The following is a 19,797-nucleotide window of genomic DNA, read 5'->3' on the forward strand; positions in this document are numbered from 1 at the left end:
AAAAAAAAACACCCTTTCATCTAGACTTACTCCAGAATTCACATGCCTCTGGAAGCCCATCACAGCCTTCGTTGAACTGGAGGCAGGATACACCCTGGACAAGTCACCGGTGAGACTTGAGACACATGATGAAGAACACATTCGACCTAAAGGATACTTTAAAACAGGCACACCGAAACTCGCCAAAATATTGCCTCTCAGAATCACAAAATTTCAGTTTGTTTTAAGTCCAATCATTACTTACTAATGTTTAATTTTAAAATATATATGTGTAATTAAAAAAAAAAAAAAAAAAATCAAATGTGACAATATTTATAAATATGAGATTAAATAAGTTATCCTTCATTTCACCGGTTATGGGAGGATACAGGGAGCAACGAGAGAAGTCGCAGCAAAAAATGTTTGTGCTTTTATTTTGATGGCAGAATCAGCGGTCTTCCTGTTTAATGCAGCATTTGCTGCCTCTTTGTGTCGGCGCCTCCCTTCACACATACGCGAGTACTTTTTATGGAGTACAGCGTGGCGTTCATTATTTGTTTTGTATATTGGAAGTTTTTTTTATGCTACTTTTATGCTACTGATCATGCTGATATCTTTATTTATGTAAACAAATTGAATTCATTGATGAGCTTAATGATTGTTTGCTTCTAAAGTTTTTTTATATTTGAAATAGTTTGTTTTTTATTTTAGAGTAAAACTGTGCAATAGTTAATAAACTTAAACCTGAGTCTGGTTTCGTTACAATCGATGCACTGTACCGTACGTAGCACATCCTTTATTTAGCCACATAAACATTTTGAGATTGTTCATTACATGAAAATAACTATTTTCAAAAAGATTGAAACTTTTAGGTTTATCCTTACTTTGCTGATGAACACAGCACAGTAGGGACAGTTCATGTAGAACACTGATATTACATCACTTTTCATAAATCCAGCCGGTATTTATGAAAACCCCCAACTGTTTAAATGTTTTTTCGAATGTATTTTGGAAATTAGACACAGAATTGAGCAAAGACGACTGATCGAATACAAAACAGCTGGCAAAGGAGCAAACCTGCAGAGAACCAACAAGGCAAAACCTCCGAGTGGCTAAAGGCAGCGATTATAATTAGTTTTATGATGAGGACTTTCTAAGGATTCGATAGGCTGATTAGAAAGACGTGAAATTTCCTCTAATCCCTCGGTTCCTTGGTTAATCACACAGCAGGTTTTCTGTTGTAAAAACTGGAATTGGTGGCCCTAAATTAAATTCATTAAAACACAAAACAAAATACTTTTAATAATTATGTTTTATCAGTAGACAAAAGGGAAACAAGAGAAGAAATCCAACCATCAGTTATAGCTTTGCACACAGCCTGTTAGTTTTGAACATAATAACCCTCTGGTATCAATATTTAATAAAAGAAAACAATACAAACGTAATACTGATAAAACGTCCATACCACCTGTGCTGCTCAAACAGCTCCTGAATTCTTAAGGACATACATACAACATAAAAATATCTCTAATTTCTATTTTATTGTCAATTTTCTTGTTTTCAAAGCCAATGAAACGTTTTCCTTGTCCTGCGTAAATCTTGAATAAAACGAATTTGTCTGAAATATTGTTATAGTTTAGAAAAGAGAATTGATTAAACCCTCATTCTGCAAACATTTAAGTTAACATTTCTTTAACATTCTCGGCTCAGCATGAGAAATATATTCACAAGCGTTTTCCGCACAAAAACAGCTTGAATAAATGAAAACTCTTGTGAGCAATGGGGATCCTTCAACCTTCAAACACAAACTACAGAAAGACATGTTCACCGTCATCGTCTCCCCACTGTCCTGAAGAGTCAGCGTCATTCATTCAAATCCAGGTCGCGGGATCTACTGGAGCAGTCTACAGGCGAGAGGCAGGGTACACCCTGGACAAGCCGCCAGTTCATCGCAGGGCCACAGACAATCATTCACGCACACACATATCCTCGGACAATTTTAGCGTAACCAATTGACCTAAACTGCATATTTTTTGGTGGTGGGGGGAACCCGGAGAACCCGGGGAAAACCCACGCCGACACGGGGAGAACATGCAAACGCCACACGGAAAGGCCCCCCAAGTTGGATTTGAAGCTGCGACCTCCCTGCGCTACTCTCCTGAATGAATCTCCAGGTCTGTGATCAGCACATTTCCGTCCGACTCTGTGCCCTGGGAGCTGGTTTGTCTGTAATAAGCGTTGCCGAGGGCGGGAAGGCCATGAAAACGTGAAGCGTTCCTCTTGTACACGAACCACATCACGCCCGCCAGCAGGGCAAAGATCAGCACGGCCACCAGCACTGCAGCGGGGATGATCCCATGATGCAAGCCTTGGAATACACAACACGATCGGTTCTATGATTAATAAAGCCTCAGCCTCATGTTAAAGTGCTTATTTTAATGACACCTATCGGATTGGCTAATGATTCAAATTTACCATTTAGAGGCTCCACCTCCACTTCTGTATTTAAATCTGCGAAAGAACACACATGGTGAAATTAAATTTAATGTCACGCATCATTCGTTCTTAAATAAGATTTACAGTAATTAGTCAAAATGTCTACGTGTGTATATCCGCTCTTCAGCCGACTGTAGACGCTTGTTTTTTACCAAACATTAATAAATCTGTAAAGACTGAAAATCTCTTCAATCAAACGCTGAGACCAGAGGCTCACAGAAGGAATATTCAAGAGCAAGAAATCATTTCTGCTGTTGTTACATTACGATAACTCCTCACCTCCGCAACAAAAAAAAGAGGAATATTACATTTTGGGTTGGCTGACAGGTGAGCATATTATTTTTAATTTCAGCCCTGTGAAATTGTGACTTGGATAGATGTGCAGGTTTTTAGGACACAGCTTTAGAAGGTCATCCAAAATTCCAACATGATGTGTGCAGTTGGAGGTGTCTGAAGTCCACAATAAGGCCCTCTGGTTAAACTCACTTGTGATGGTTTTGCAGACAAAGCCAAACCGCTCGGCGCACTTGGACAAACGCCACACCCCGTCAACCACCCTGGTGGTGACGCAAGAGTCAACAGTCAGCAGTTTGGGGTCCGGGGCTCTGCTGGGCCAGTTGGTGTAGTCCATCGGCGAGCCATCCACCCAGGACATAGAATCAGCTAAAGACAGAGGCTTCTACTTAACGAGAACAGCGGCGATGCGTATGGCAGAGTGATGAGATGCTTACTGTCGATGTCGAAATACATCCCCAACCATACAGTATGGTGGAGGAAGCCCGAAGACCACAGCTGCTCCAGAACAAAACGATTCTCTGTGTCACTCTCAATGGTCAGGACATCCGAGGTGTTGACTAAAAAAAAAGAGGCACAATACCACTGACATGTTGGAAATCATCCTCATGTTTGTGCAGTGAATATCAGGCTGCACCAACCTCATCTTAATATAGAGAAAAACTGGAATGACAACAATCCAGCAAATATATATATCTGTTAAAATCCTACATCCACCATGCTGAACGTAGCCCCAAACCGCTGCTCGAGGGTTCCCACCTTTCTGCCTGCAGTGCTCTCGTGACTCTTCAAATGCCAGTTTCTGCACCACAGGCTCAAAGTTGTAACAGCCTTGTCCAAACTTGACCCACGTGGTGGGACACGCCGCCTCATATGAGATAAAGGGTTTGCTACCTGCGAGAGAGCGGGAGAGACGGAGACAACAGTCTGTGTTTTCACACGCATCTTCATTGGCGAGCACTCTGACTTGTACACTGGAGTGGTACTGACTCGGCGGGGGGACGTGACAAAGGGCCCCCGGTAGCAGAGCCTCACAGTCGGCTCTCCGCCAGCCTCCGCTTACGTCCATGTAAACACAGTCTCCTGTCACGATGTCTTCATCGTCATCGTCTTCATCCCAATGCGTGTACACGGTGTCACTGCCGTCTGACCAGTGATAATTGATGCCGCTCTGTAAGGCAGGTCACAGTCAGACAAGAAAACCTTCACGCCGACTCGCTCGCAATTATCCTCGCAGGGATTCCGGCATCCCGGGTGTGTTTTTAATTAGGAAGAATTCCGAAATCTAAACCTCGGATTTAATTTGACTCCTTTTAAACTCTTCAGTAAATAACCAGTGTGCGCCATGTTTTAGTAAGCGAAGCGCATGTTTCTGCTACTTACGGTTAGCAGGTATGAGACCAAAAATAGGAAAATAAAAAGCCCGAAGCCGTGTGGGAGAACCGTTACTGTCATCGTTAGCAAAAAGAAAACTACACGCCACTTTGGCTTTCCCTTTCAGGAATCTTTTTGTCATTCTTTTCTCAGAATTTCTTCCAGGCTATTCTGCTTTATTTAAAGGCTTTTCTCTTATATGAAGAAATCTAATACCCTATGTTAGGGCAGATAATCAAGCCCAATATTCCATGTTTATAAAGTGTTTAACTACCTGATATCTATCACGATGTCGTTTCAGGAGGATGCTCGTAAAAAAAAAAGATGTATATCTTATGCACATTCAATTAATTACACTTGAAATTGATTAAACAGTGAGCCCACTTGAAATCAGCACCAAGATCGATCAAATTCTGCTTCTTCTGTTGATTTTTTCGGCAGACTGAACGCTGTCTGTTCCAGACAAACACATACAATGCTCCAAACATTATAGAGTATTATTACATCAAGAATACATACGTCTTGACTATACAGTCCAATCCAGTGGGGGACAGCCAATCTGTTTACGAGAACCGTGAGGAAAGCCTGGTGGTAGGCGTCCGTGACGCTGACCAGGTCAGAATCCGCCTCCGTGCACATCTGCATCGCGTCGTACCAGCTCATGTTGCCAGACACAACCTTGTAGCTGCGACTCCTGTACTCAATATTGTAAGAGAGAGGGGGGTGATAGGAGTAGTTGGGGGGCTTGGATATATCTAGAACAAGAAAAAAAACAAGACACAGGTAGGCGGGATCAGATCAATTGCTTCAATGTGTTGATGTTAATGCAGGAAACACATTTATTGATCAGAATTAGAATCAGAATACTTTAATAATCCCATACGGAAATTATATTTCCTTATATTATATTAGGTGTCAGATTAGTCAATTAAAGGGGCCTTTTTCAAGCTCTTCACAAGAGCTAGAAAATCAATACCACTCCCTCATATCCGAGTAGTGACTTCTGAGTCTTTCCATCATTGAGATTTTGCCAAACAATCAGTGGAGATTCCCAAATATTTTCCAAAACTTCTTAAAAAAATAAAATAATAATAAATGTTTTCAGAAGACCTCTCAAATGAAAACAATGGTCCCAATTAGAGCACCATTTTTTAAAGGCTTTTGTTAAGAAGCAGATAAATCTCAACATAACCACCAAGATTCAGTTTGGAGCTTTAAGGCACTGAGAACCAAAAACAAAGACGATTCTTTTCTTCTTCTCAGCTCTCTGGTGGTTGAGTCAAGGCCATGAAACTGACTGAAACTCTGTGGGTTGGGCATTTGAGGCACGGTCCAGCATTACTTAGCGTGGTAGATCTGATAATGGAAATGCACTTTAGTGCCAATGAAAAAACACACACACACGTGCATGCTTAAAGTGTGGTAAGAATCCACAAAGACAAGATCTTCGGGGTTCTTCTCGTTCTCACGCTTTACGAACCTCGAAAATAGGTATTGTCTTGATTTATTTTCATCGTGTTAATGCATCAAAGTATTATTTTGTTAAATGTGGCTCAGAAACACATTTCCAAATAAAGAGTGAGACTGAAAGACAAACAATAACAGAACAGAACCAAAGAGAAATCAGGGGGAAGCATTACCTTGAGGCTTTTGACACACAAAGCCAAAACCACTTTCGCTGCACTTCTCATCGTACCACTTCCCCGTCAGGTGGAAGTTGTGGTTATTGGACAGAACCGTACACAGTGGCTCGTCAGTAAACCCACTGAGCCAGTCATTCCCCTGGGGGGGGGAGTTAGGGAGTATGTATCAGTGTAAACAAATGGACGCAAACCCATTCACAAAACACACGCACGACAGAATTCACACATCTTTAGATTTGAAATGTTAAAACTACTTTAGGAATACTCTAACCAATACTCTTCTAGTAGAAACATTCCCCTGTCTGTTACAGACATCACTGTATGAGGAAGCTGCAGTGAGTGTAACTCTGCATGTTGTGTGTGACCTGCTTTCAGGTTAAAGCTAACGTGATTGTATCCTAATATAATATAAAAGGGGCCTTTTTAAAATAATATATATATATATATATATTACTATTTACATAGCATCCCAACATTTTTGGAATCAGAGTTGTAGAAGTGCAGACACATACAGAACTTGAATAATTACTGCAAGTTATGTTCTCTTCGTGAAAGAAATTAGATGAACAATGAATACAAATAAAAAAGGTTGCGTGTATCGTAAACCTGAATTCTTCACAGACGCTTACAGTGAGAAAGCTCTTCGGTTCGATCGGAGACCAGTTGGTGTAGCTGACTTGTTTCCCGTTTATCCACCTCATGGTGTCCTCGTTCCGCAGGCCGATCCACACGCCTACGGAGCTCCCCTGGAGCAGCATGGTGATGTACGCTGCAGGAGCAACGGCACGTTCATAGATACGAATACCAGCAGAGGAGCACGTAAGCAAAGTGTGCTCGTCTGATGCTGCTTGCACCAAGGCACTCACTGGATGAATGTGTGTTCCAGTTTGTACCGACCTTGTTCAATCTCATCTTCTATAGCAACCAGCGAACCTTCGAATGAGGAGCAGATGGACTCGGCATCTTGCCAACTCTTTCCCTCCTTTGGACTACCAGGGAGGTGAAACATGAGGCACTGTCAAAAAACACACACACGCAAAATATAACTATCCGATTTTTGAAATGCTAATTATTCCCCAGTTGCCCCTGGTACTTTTTATTGAATGCTTCACAATTCACAGTCGAAGAAGCTTTGACTTTGTACTTTGACTAACAGAGAAACTATTTATTTTTAGTGGTGAAACAAGAATATTACATTTGGTTGTAATCCTCATCAGAACTCTGCTACTTCTAATTAAATCCAGGGTAAATGAAGCAAATGATCTTAAGATGAACTACAAAGTCCAGTTGAGGAGCTTCTCTGGTTATATCTCACATCAACACGTTAATAAAGGCGAAAACAGATCTTTTTTTTTCAAGATTGGCTCAGCTTGAGTGTCATCAGTGGGGGGTTATTCTGAAATGTTCAACATATCTTACTCAGGAACAGTGAATATAAACACAACCATCCTGCTTCAACCCGGGGGGGAGGGGGCAAAGCAGCTGATTGGTGGAGAACAGGGTGAAACGAAGGACTTTTAACAACATGAAACATCACAGAAGTAACCTTTAAAAGTTTAAATGGTTACGGCTGACTAACCTACCGGTACACTATTTTATATTTAGAAGTGGAAAAGCATTTGAATTAACTAACTGTGAACTACTGCTGCAATGTTCTTGAAACCTGGTGGAAAGTGCACAGCGTGGAAGAACCCGCTATATTTCGGAGTGGATCTGAATCACAGGGCGGATACACAAATAGTTTTCTCCTTTCAATGAGTAGGTTTCAGTTTCGGGTCAGCCGGTCCTCCCTAACTAAAGAGAGCGAGGCAGAAAAGACAGAAAGAAGGGACAACACAGCAGAAACTCAGAGAGAGAAAGTGATTTTTGTACGATTGTTTCACAGCGGTGATGCTCTAAAGCAAACAAAAACACCCACGGAGCCCTTTTGACATCTGTGACACAGGCAAAGCAGCGGAGCAAGCATAAAATGCCTTGCAACTTCACTATGCTGTATCATCATTCATTTATATGCTGCCTATAAATACTTAAAATAATACTGAATACTAGTACTGATGCAGGATTTGGCCAGTGTTACCTTTAAAAACAGCGCTCAGTAAAACATGCAGCTGTAAATACAATCTAGAACCCTTCACACTCGTTACCTTGTGTCCGAAGTACAGCCAGTTCTCTGGACATCCTCCGATGTAGTGCGGCTCCCGTGGAGTCTCCACCACGGACACCGTCTTCCTCTTGCAAACATAACCGTGGGGATCACTGCACTTACTGGTCGACCATTTTCCTGCAACGCACCAATAAAACAAACCTCTATGCATTCTCGCATGCGCACGTACACAGTGCACGTACACAGTGCGTCATTCTACACGCACGCGTGTTTACCTGATGAGGAGGACATGGCGGCACACGACCTGCTTCGCCTCAGGTCCCCTCTGGCACTCCCCTCCGCCCAGTTCTGAAAGATGACGTCCGTCTTGTCACTCCACCTGTACACAAAATGCACGGATATGTTTAAGGAACAACACTGGTTGATATCGCCAGCGGGTTCTCAACAGATAACATGTTCCAATCTAGCATCTCTCTCTTTTTGACTGCTCCTAGTTTTTATTCATTCATTTTCTACCCCTCATCTGGGCAGGGGGGGGGGGGGGGGGGGCAGCAGTCTAATGAGATAAGCCATGCCATCCTCATCATCCTCCCACCTCCAAGGTGTCCCCTCCAGAATGCTGATAGATTTGGTAACTTGTATACACTTAGACGAGGTCAGGATTAGCATAAAATCGTATTGTTTGCATAAAAGCTTTTTTCAATACAACATGTTGAACGGTCGGTGCATAAACACCTCTATTTTGATTTAATTATGCTAATTTTGATTGAATTAATTATGATTTAATTATTATTAGATGAGCAGCTCAATCAGTTGAAGCTTTATTTTCATCTTTGCTTAGACAGACAGGTCAATTAAAAATATATATTGGAGTTCTTTTTACCTGATCTCATCTCCGGGCTCCCCAATAGACAAACCAATCCACCAGTCAGTCGGGCCAAGAGAAAGCTGATGAAACAGTGAAAGGAACAGAGATTAAAAAAACATCGCTCCACATTTACCCTCTTCCTCTGCAAATCCGGTCCTCAAGTGGGCCGCAGGATCAGACTTTCAGAACCGCTCGTACATGAGCGGCCATTCAGGTGCTCTCTTCAGCCTGTGCCTCCACTCCTTTATCTCCTTTATCTCTTTATCCTCTCGCAAGCCTCGACACCACTAGAGACTTCTTCATTGAGACCCGCCAGCCCAAAGAAAACTCAGCCCTTTTGCTGTGTGTGGGAGCACTCGAGCGTTAAAGTGTTGACATGTGAGGTACTTTCCAACTTGTCGGCAAGTGTATATAAACACTTGAGTTTTTATGAGGAACGAGTGTGTTACTTGTGTTCGCACTTGTTTGCTTTTCACTGTGTGTGTGTGTGTGCGTGTGTGCTCTACTAGAAGAATGGGCCTAGTGGGGCATTTATTGGATTCACTGTGATTAAATACATTGCTCCGGCGGTGTGCTGGGGTGCGGCATTGTGCTCCTGACGGCTGGATAAAAGTGTCCACGGCTGAATCATGAGGGTGGTGAGAGTTCTTGCTCTTCTTAAGATTAAATTGTTACGTTTAATTTTTCAATAAACTATTACTTTAAAAAATATATACTATAAGTGAAGCTTTTAAGAAGGGTGAAAGGAAAACACACTATTACAGTACTGTAGTACTTTAAAACAAATGTGAATTTAATAACTTATGTTGCAAATCTATAAAGATGGCAATGCTGAATGAAACTAAAAGCAACCATTTGTTAAACTTTAGACCTTATAATTAATGTTTTACGTCATTGATGCGTCACACAATTTGATACAATGGAAGAAAAAGACTGAGGAAGTTGTGGAAAGTCCTAAAGACATCTGTTTGGATCAAACATAAAAAGGTTGGTAATTGGTGCTATTATCACAATTAGGTATTATTATCCAAAGGCTTGGTCGTTCATGAGCAAGGATGGGGTGAGGTTTGCCAATATGTGAAAGACATTATTGCATAAATGACCTTTCTACATGGGCTCACCAAAACATTGCACTCATTTGCACATTTGCTTTTGCTTTTTTAATTTTATGGATGAGTGTGAGCAGTGGCAATCACAGACCCGCTGCAAACGCTCCTTGATGAAGTGCAGCTCCTCCCTGGAGTGAACGGACAGCAGGTAGGCACCCATCATCTGACAGGCTAGAGACACCGAGTCCCAGTCAAAGGGCTGCTTCGCCAGCAAATACTCAGCTCCACGGTAAAACACCCAGGGCTCGCTCTCTGTGGGACAATTCAAGATCAATTGATCACTATAGCAAATCGTAAAATGCCGTGATTCCTGCCTGCTTGACCGCTACAAACACAACGACGCACACTTTTTCCCAAAATACATTACAAACACAACGACGCACACTTTTTCCCAAAATACAGTACAAACACAAATATAGAAAAACATTAAGTTACCAGTAATAAGATTAAAATAATAATATTTGTAGATAATAATAAGAGGATTAATTAGTACTTTTGGAAAATAAGTATTTTCATAAACACTGTTTTGTGTATGCAAAGAATCAGAGTGTTACTCACGCTCTGTGTACCAGTACGGCTTTTTCAGAGGATCACCTGTAACATTAGTCAGATTTAAGTTAGTGATACAGTAGAGACGTGTGAATATATAATATTATAGCGTGGCGGTGGTTACCCCTTGGCAGCTTGCAGATCCACTCGTGTTTGGCGTCACAGGGCTGTGGCACGAGAGCAGCGGTCAGGTCGCTGTACACAGCACAATCCCTCCTGTCATCCTCCTCGTTCTTGTCCTCTATGAAGGAAGTCACCACCTGCAGGAAAGCAGAGCAAAGATGAAACTTATTTAAGCTCCGATTGTTGCTGCATAACAACAACGCTGGACTGCAGAATCATTGTGAACATGTCTGTGTACTCACAGGAGAACCGTCGGACCATTCCCAGGCACCAGGATGTTCAGGATCTCTCTTATTCAAGCCCACCCAAAACCAGCGACCCTCTGTTCTAAAAAAGAAGAGCACACTGCAACATAAGTCCTGCCAAGCACTGCGTGGAGAAAATGAACTCATCATAATTTACTTAACATTTTCTGTAAATGTAGGTCACACTTATGCAAGATATAATTTGCTTTCATTAAAAAAGTTTATATTGTTTAGTTCCTTAAAAGTTTTTCTATGCACAATTAAATGTTTTATAAATCTTGTCCTCCTAATGCATTTTAGATTTTACTAATAACTTTTAATGTCCTTCACATTGAAGCTCCAGATTGTATTTCATGTAATGGACATGTGTGCAGCCAGAGGTCGCCACAACAGTCGCCACATTTAAGGCGACTCTTCCTGCGTCTGGATTCTCAAAATAACAATCATAAAAATAAATTCTTTAGGCTTTTCTGTCGGAGAGGGAGGAGTCAACGAAAACTTGCAAAAGCAACTCACACAAACGGTCTAGAAACGTAAAAAAAATGAATGTTTTTTCTTATTGCGTTCCTGCAAGGCCAGGACGGCTGTACCAACCCTTCAAACATTGTGCTGAGGAGGTGCTTAACAAACACCTGCTCTTCATAGTGGTGGAAACTGGCCATCTGAGCTCCGAGGGCCTGGCAGAAAAAATCTGCTTCCACCCAGGAGCGTTTCATCAGGACTTTCTCGTCGTGGAACACCTACAAGAGTTTGAATTCAGCTGACATATAAACAGATAACAAATCAACAAATGTTGTGGTGCCTGTGCATAAAATGACGCATTCATAAGTCTATTTGTTTTGCCTGTTTTCTAATGTTGTGATTTTTGATGTGTAGCCTTCTTCGACATATGCGGAGCTCTGCATTCTACTAAGCGCCACTCAAACTATTTTTATGGTGCTAAATTAAACAACTTTTAGGTTCTGACTGCTGGTTGAACAATTTGATCTTGTGGAATTTATGTAAATAAATTCCCTATGAGTATATCTATAAGAGTATATTTTTCTCTGTTTGCATGACTTAGTGGCCCACTGCATGCTGGGATAGGCTGTAGTTCTATAAGGGGAGTAAGCTGGACTTGAACAGCAAATATTACATTAAGTGCATTTCTGTCAGTGTTGGTGGGGTCAACTTGACTTATGCTTGACCTATTAAACTTCAGCTGTAGGACGACAAGATGCACTTAAATAAAAGAAGAGAGGCTATGAGTGGATGAACCCACCTTAAAACAGTGAAACAGTCCAGGGAGTGATTCCCACCCTGGAGGACAGGGGGCATAGGCGTCGACGTGGTGCTCTGGTAGCTGAACATCATGGTAGCTGCTGATGCTCTGTTTGCACAACGACAAGGCTTTATGGGACTTGCAGTCTTTCACCTCCCAGTGGCCCAAAGCAGGGCCACCTGACATGGCAACACAGCCATCAGCACTGACTAAGGAAATGAACGGGAAAGGAGAGGAGGAAGTTGAAAAGGAGTGAAAACAATTTGTAAAACCAAAAACCATCCATTAACCCCCCCGCCCCCCAACAGCCACCTGGCTGGTGTTTGTTCCAGTTTGTAAAGGTGAGAGGCGAAGATGAGTCGTTATGAGAAATCCAACGGTATTCTCCATTTCTTTTCAGGTCCGCGAGGCCAATCCAGTAATACGTGCCGTCCTTAGCTCCACTCTCACTCAGCAAACTGTTGACGAATGCCTGCTCAAATCTACCAGCAGGAGGAGAAGAGAGGAGAGGATGATCAAGATGATCACACTTAAGACTCACCACATAGAACAAATCCTATTTAGATGGAAACACAATGAAAAAAAAGTTGTTGAAACTTTTGAAGGTCTAAGGCAAACTTATGATTGATGCATTTGTAAGGTTGGGTGAGGCTAATATGAGTCGTTCAGTCACCCAAAGGTACATGTTTATATGGAAACTACAAAAACTAATACTGGTATAAAATGCAGCCTTGTTATAATTTCTATGCCATGCGAAAGATCGACTCGTCGTAAAAGCAAAAGGGAAAAAAAGCACCTGTTTTCCACATTAAGAAGAGGCGCCTCGCAGTAATACCCCATCAGTGCATCATCGTAGTTCTGCTCGTGGCTCGTCACGGTGTAGCACGAATGACCGTGTCGCTTCCAGCCCTGTAACGACATCAACAAATCCATCCACCAAACTGCATCGATGTCTCATTCAAACCTGCAGCTTTCCTTTCTTCAATGTGCAAAACATAAAATCATTTAACCTCAATATCAAAAAAAGTAACTGTATATACAATTTATAATCAAGACACACATATAAAGAAGAATAAATATTACAGGATCAACTGTAAGAGGTAGGGATGTGAAATAAAGAACTGTACTAGTATGTATTAGTATACATGTTTGCAATTATATGTAAGTCTGTGTGTTAGAATGTGTGATGGTTTGACTAGTGCTGTCAATTTGCCACCCTGTCCTCCATAAAGCATCAACTTTCTATAGAACAAGTTGCACCGCTGCTATTCTTTCATGTTATCACCTGCATTGCCCGATTGCACAACCAAGAAAGCAAAGAGACGACTGAATGGAATGATCAGAAAGCACTAAAGAATGCCCACTGGTATTGTGCTTGCAGGTACTTTTTGTTTTTGAACTCCTGACCCAGGGTGAGAAGCAGCTCGATGACTCAAGGGTCTGATCCTCTCGTAAAACCGAGACAAGGCGCAGCATGAATGTCAGACGATGCGTCAACACGGGGGTGAATCATCTTATTGTGCTCCCAACGGGGGGGAGGCAGACTAGTTCAGAACTGCAGCAGGCGTGCGGCTCAGCCTGATGCACATCCTGATCCGTATGTAGCTATTTTAACTCCGCCGACAACCACATAATCTGCCTTGCAGAGTTAAAAATAAATCAGTCAGGAAGAGGGTGAATTCTTTTTTGTTTTTTTTGGCAGAGTGTGGTGGCATCAGTTCTGCAAAGGTAGCGTGCTTCAGAAACCTCTTAAGTATATATCAAAGTTGTTGCCGTGGAACTGCAAAAACAAACAAACAAACTAAAAACACGACAATTCTTGATGGCAAAAGGCACAATTATGCCTTCTGTATGCACAAAGTCCAATTTATTTCCCCACAAAATGAGTTCTTGGATGGCGTGTTTCATTCTTGATACCCTGGACAAAACATTTTCTGAGAGAGAAATGTCTTCTAATTTGGGTGAATAATGAAAAGGCCAGAATTATATCTTTCAGAAGAATTTGAGGCGCTCAATGACGTCTGCATGCACGCACATTGACCAGACACACAGTCCTGCCTTACACCAGGTTCGTCAAGCCCATGTTAACCCATAAGTTTAAATCGAATGGAATGCTCTGCCTTGATGTTGTTTTTAAAGACCCTTCAGTCATTCAGTACACGTTGACCTGGATGTGTGCGTGTGTGTGCGTGTGTGTTGTTGTGCGCATTCCTTTCGCTACCTCAGGACAACCCTCGTCCCAGGTTCCGCTGTGATGAACTTGACTCTCGCTCGTTCTTCTACACACAGCAGGCAGTCGCTCGTCACATGAGGTCAAAAGCCAGTTGCCCTCCTGTGACAGCATTAGATTAAACACACAAGTAAATAATCGGCCAATCAATAGAAAATTAATTTGCAGTTATTTAATGGTATTGGATTAAAGTTGTCGAAAAATTCCAGCTTCTCAAATGAGAGATTTTGTGCATTTTCTTCAACTGCTAAAACATTCATATTCGAATATCTCTGTCCTGAGTTATTAGAAACTTATGATTGAAACATGGACCAAACAACAACAGAATTGTTAATTCGCTATTGCGGGAAGGATTTAGGGCAAGTTGCTGTGATTGAGCTTTAACAGGTGAAGCACAAACACAGGGGTTCTCACCTTTGTGTCTGTTTTGGTGCAGAGCGCAGCATCCGTCAGGTTGTGAGGGGGGTGATACTGGTGCCAGAGAGTGAGAGTCACCGGTGTGCCGTCGGACCACGCCACAGCCGGCAAGGATGCGTGCTTTCGAAGACCAATCCATACCGCTGCGCTCTCCCCTGAATCTACACACACCGCGGCATTCGTATACCCTCAGTGCAGCCACGACAAACAGAACGCCACGCGTCTGTGTTGCATAGTGCTCCTTACAATTAGCGAGGATGTTGAGCAGCATTTCGACTTCGGACAAGGAGTGGAGGCTGGTGAGGTTCGCCCCCTGAGAACCGCAGGCCTGAGAAGACTCCTCCCAGGTTCCTGCTTCGCTTTCGGGCAGCAGCCTGTAGCAGAAGCCGTTATGAGGCCACCAGCCACGAGCGCACTCCGTAGGGAAATACTGCCACTTCTCTGGAGGAGGTCGAAGAGGAGGAGACATCAGAACGCCACAGCCCATGCAGATAATATATTTGTAATATGCTCATTCCTGTTGTGGTCTAGCCTCTCACCGAGCGGATCGGCTCTCTGCGTGTCGTTGGGCGTCTTCTTGCAGACGTAAGGCAGCGCAGACTCGCAGGAGAGGCTCTGCCAGTGGCCTTCATAGGCTGAGTTGTACACCCCACACTGTCTGTTATCCTGAAGCGGGCTGGGAGGCAGACCTGACGGCAACACAGAGGGAGGAAGTTCAGTCTCGTGTCAGGCTTGTTTGGAGTCCAACAAGCTCCAGACTATTGTCTTTGCCTCAAACTGGGGCTGCAGTATACGATGGAGACAAACCCCATGAATGATTGTGAAGCATTGTTATTACATTAGTGATATATTTATTCTGTTTATGTTAAATGAGCTACAAAACACATAACTTTTATGTAAAAAAATATTAATATTAAGGTGTCTTTCTAGTGCTATTTTAAAAATAATGATTATAACATAATCCTGTATCAATTAAGTGAAACCTCTTCTTAATACAACTGTCTTCAAAATATATATAATGAGAGGGGGGGGGGGGGGGAATTGTCTTTGGCTGAATGATGCATGCAATGCACTATTAATCTTTTACATCTGCTGGATTTGTAGTTTATGTTCTGTTTTTTTTTCACACAAATAACAATTCTTGTGCTATTCTGTTAAATATGGTTTGTTGAATTTCCATCTCAAAATGACAAAACGTACAAGGACTGTTCTCTGTATTTCTGTTGGACTGAGATCTATTAGACTGAAAGATAATCAAAATGCCGCTGGGAGCAATTTCATGGATGTAATTATCAATCAGTTGCAATAATTTAGGTCAGTCGACACGCAGAAATGTTCAACTATGTATCAGAAAATGCAGGTTATCATTTGTGTAACTATTATACACCAAATATATTCACGTAAAATCTCATGACAATGCCCTATAAAATGAAACAAATAACCAGTACCTGTGGTGAACTTGACCAAAGACAGAGGAGCTCCATCGGACCACTGCCACCCCCGCCCATCCTTCAGATGGTTCAGCCCAATCCACACCCTCGCTCCAACACCCGCAAGACGGTCTGTTGTATGTTGTAACACATCTCATGTTATCAGGTTGTTGTAAAAATCAGCAATGCTCCCCTTACTGTGAGATTTAAAAATCAACGGACCAGCCCAAGAAAGCGATAAAAGAAAAGTTAAAAAAGGCCAAGGAAAGATCTCAAACTTTAGGAATGCAAATACACAGTGCATTTTTCTAATGAGCTGCTTGTGAACCGGATTGATGCTTAACTCCTGTGTGCCTAATTCCAGATTCCTACCTCTGATGTACCTGTGCTCTGCCAGGCTTGTGATGCTAAGCAGGTTTCCACCTTGAGCCTGACAGGTCGACAGCGCCTGACTCCACGTTAGGATCGTGTACAGGTTGAACTGGTAGCACGCACGGAGTTCCCGGTTTGACTCCCAGAAATCTTCACAACTGGAATCTATGAAAACAGCCACACATGAAAGAGGTAGGAGAACACCGAGAAAGAAAAATGTACAATGAGAACGCATGCATTACAAAGTTCAAACAGCAGGTGTCCACGTGTGTGTGTGTGCGCGCGCATCTCCCTCTTTACCTTGCACAGGACAGAAACCCCATCGTTCGGCCTCATCGTAGCGAGTGCTGGTCGCGCACCACAGCAGATGGTCCTCCCGACCCTCAGTCGTGCACTCATGGTACCATTTGTTGTTGTACTTAAAGGGCAACGCGCACGGCATGCCGTGCGCATTTCCCAACAAAGTGTGGATATCTGCATAAAACACAGCCAGCGTGATTTAGAGAACATCCTAAAGAAATGATTGCCGCGTGAAATGTCACCAGGAAGGTCCGTACCATCATACGGGTCCGAGCAGGGCCCCTCTCTGGGAGTGTTGTACCTTTTCCACTCGTGATAAGAGTTTTTCTTAACCACCACCAAGCGTCCGGCCACAGCCACCTTCCACTGGGATGCACTGTACAGCATGTTCCCAGTGCAGCGCCACCACAGCACAGGAGCGGTCATGTCACACTCAAACGTGCCGAGGGGCTGCGTTGATTCCGAGAGGTTGAGGCCCAGACAAGTGCCGGTGCCCAAGTTGAATAGGCGATGCCAGGAGACCCACTTCCACAGCATGCGACGCGTGGGCCGCTCGCAGTCCTCCAGCACCAGGTTAGAGCGATCCACCATGATGCAGCGCTTCAGCGGCTCGCTTTCCAGGACGAACAGACCCTTTTCTGGAAAGAGAGGAGATGAGAAGAGCAGAGGTGAGGCAAAGAAGAGGAAGAGGAAGAGGAAGAGGAGGAGGAGGAGGAGAGGCTATGAAGTTTGCATCTCTCCCCCCGTTTGGATTTCCTCCAAGATCTCCAGCTTCCTCCCAGCACCAAAAAAAAAAACACGCAACACAGAAGTATTGGTGAACGTAGGCATGAATACGACTATCTGTCTCTGTGATGAACCGGAGACTCTTACAGGAATTTAATGAGAAAAATAGAATACAAAAAGATCAAAAGGCATCTCCCCAGTAGATGACAGATGTGGAAATATTATATCCCTTAGACCATCTTCCGAGACAAATCCCACATACAGATAAGACTAAACACAATGTGTAACCATGGAAATGAAAGAAATACAAACATCTCAGTCATCAAATAGTAAAAGAAGCCACTTTTATAAATTGGTTGTTATGGGTGGCAAACTTCGTGAAAAATTAAAAGGAATTATGCAACTGAAACAAAGATCATGACGGCTGAATTCACCGTTGTCACGGCGTTCCTGGTGGGGATAGATCAGACCAGACATTCTGATTCAACCCAAACACAAATGGCTGCAATGAAAAAAAGTTGGAGGAAAGATCGTGTATTCGTAGAACTGAATCAAATTCTAATTCACTTTGATTGTTTAACTAAAGTCACTGGTGTTACACATTCAGTGGGAGAAGTCCTGACATCCTCCCTGCGCGTTTATGCTGGCACGGACTTCGCCATAACAATGATGAACTCACATCGGATCTGTATAAAATGAGCAATCGTGAAGATTGTGAGATAAGATGTTCATTTTCAGTGATTTATTTGATTAATAAAGAAATCATTTCTAGAGTACGCCTAAGATGAAGTACTTCCAAGGAAAAGTCTAGAACCCCCAAAACGTTTTCATCTACACATGAAAACAACTGGAACCAAAAATTGGAAACACAAGCATTTTTTTCCCTTCTTTTTTTTGACACAGTAGAGAAGTAACGGTTTGAGGTTATTTGATGACAACAACAACAAAACTGATTAGAAAAAGCAGCCCTGCTGCTAAAATCCAGTCAGACTGATGTTCTTCTCTGTAAATTTAATTAATCTATGGGACTAAAAAAAAATGGTTTCTCTTTACCAAACTTCACTGGCGCAAAGCGTCCAGCTTCTGAGCGGTCCTTTTCACAAGATAATAAAAAATAATAATTACTGCCGGTAATCAGAGCCAAAGCTGCGGCGGGGGTTCAAACTGTGGTCCGGGGGGCCACTGGAGGACGTGAGGATTGTCAGGATAGTAAAAACTCACGATTTGCGCAAGAAAGCTGTTCGGGATGTTTCCGACGCGCGTTAAATCCCAGCAGAACGCGCCGAGCGCACTTCTTCTGCAGGAGATGGAGGGGGGGGGGGGCTGCAAAAGCACCGACGGCTGCAAAAGCAGGATGATTCCGACTTACTGTAAAACTCCATGAGCTGCTCTTTCTCCAGGACCTCGCCGTCCTCCTCGGCGACACACAGGCAACGTTTCGCCAACAACAGCGTTGCGCACACGGTCGCCAAAACCGCCACGGAGCCGCTGAGACAGAACAGCCGAATGAACATGTCGACGACCGGGTGCGTTGTAGAGACAATGTCCGCACATTCCGAGGCTCCGTGGTCAGAGGAGCGCGTTTCGGGCTCGTTGGATTTTTCCCTCGTTGAAAACTTTGTCCGGGTGAAGTTTTTCAGCGACGTCACGTCTGACGGAGGAGCCGCTGCTGCTCTGCGGGCTGCAGGCAGCATTCCTGCCGCTCCAGACGCGCTTCAAACGCAGCGCGTTATGGAGGAAAAGGCCTTCAGCAAATAAACAGACATCATACTAACGTGGATGCAGGGAAACTGCAGATTAGTTTTTGCTTTAAACCACAGGAACGATTGTCCGCCAATGCGCAGCCATCTCCTTTGTAGTCCCCTACAAATACCTTTGTAGTCTCGGTGGTCTGTATTTTACTGGATTCGGATTTTTATTTGAGATCTGCACCAAATTGCACACACAGGTGAAAAAATATTACTTTGTGTGCATAAACAATCCCGGATCTGATTCTTTCCCCATGTCGGAGCCAAACTTTTTAATTGTCTGTTCTGACCCAAGTCCCATCAATAATCAAAAAGTCCGTGTTTTTCTTTTTCTAAATGGAATTCTCTGTATACAGTGCCAGCGGGAGTGTAATTTGTCACCCTGGGCCCAACATTCATTCATTCATTCATTCATTCATTCTCTTCTGCTTCTCTTCGGGGAGAAAATACAAAGTGTACAGATGGGACAGATAATAAGATGTTGAATATTATTAAAACCTACTTATTTTTTTTAAACACGTTTAAATAC

The 19,797-nt window shown here is 42.9% G+C and overlaps 1 protein-coding gene across 1 annotated transcript; it reads right to left on the reverse strand.

The window, feature by feature from the left end:
* Positions 1 to 1,129: 1,129 nt before the first annotated feature.
* pla2r1 (phospholipase A2 receptor 1) lies at positions 1,130 to 19,034 on the reverse strand. The gene is made up of 30 exons (XM_068753403.1): positions 18,890 to 19,034; positions 17,052 to 17,432; positions 16,795 to 16,968; positions 16,495 to 16,659; positions 16,141 to 16,254; positions 15,232 to 15,381; positions 14,939 to 15,133; positions 14,690 to 14,853; positions 14,267 to 14,377; positions 12,842 to 12,954; positions 12,358 to 12,527; positions 12,046 to 12,254; positions 11,379 to 11,524; positions 10,782 to 10,866; positions 10,541 to 10,676; positions 10,426 to 10,461; positions 9,959 to 10,119; positions 8,774 to 8,838; positions 8,166 to 8,269; positions 7,931 to 8,067; positions 6,684 to 6,801; positions 6,416 to 6,555; positions 5,784 to 5,925; positions 4,663 to 4,898; positions 3,760 to 3,940; positions 3,529 to 3,663; positions 3,207 to 3,329; positions 2,962 to 3,138; positions 2,455 to 2,490; positions 1,130 to 2,347 (listed from the first exon to the last, which is right to left on the reverse strand). Exons 1-30 carry the CDS (start codon positions 19,032 to 19,034, stop codon positions 2,130 to 2,132), a joined length of 4,467 nt encoding a protein of 1,488 aa, XP_068609504.1. The 3' UTR covers positions 1,130 to 2,129.
* Between the last annotated feature and the right edge of the window lie 763 nt (positions 19,035 to 19,797).

The sequence above is a fragment of the Brachionichthys hirsutus genome, chromosome 1 (assembly GCF_040956055.1).
Source record: "Brachionichthys hirsutus isolate HB-005 chromosome 1, CSIRO-AGI_Bhir_v1, whole genome shotgun sequence".
Lineage (NCBI taxonomy): Eukaryota > Metazoa > Chordata > Actinopteri > Lophiiformes > Brachionichthyidae > Brachionichthys > Brachionichthys hirsutus.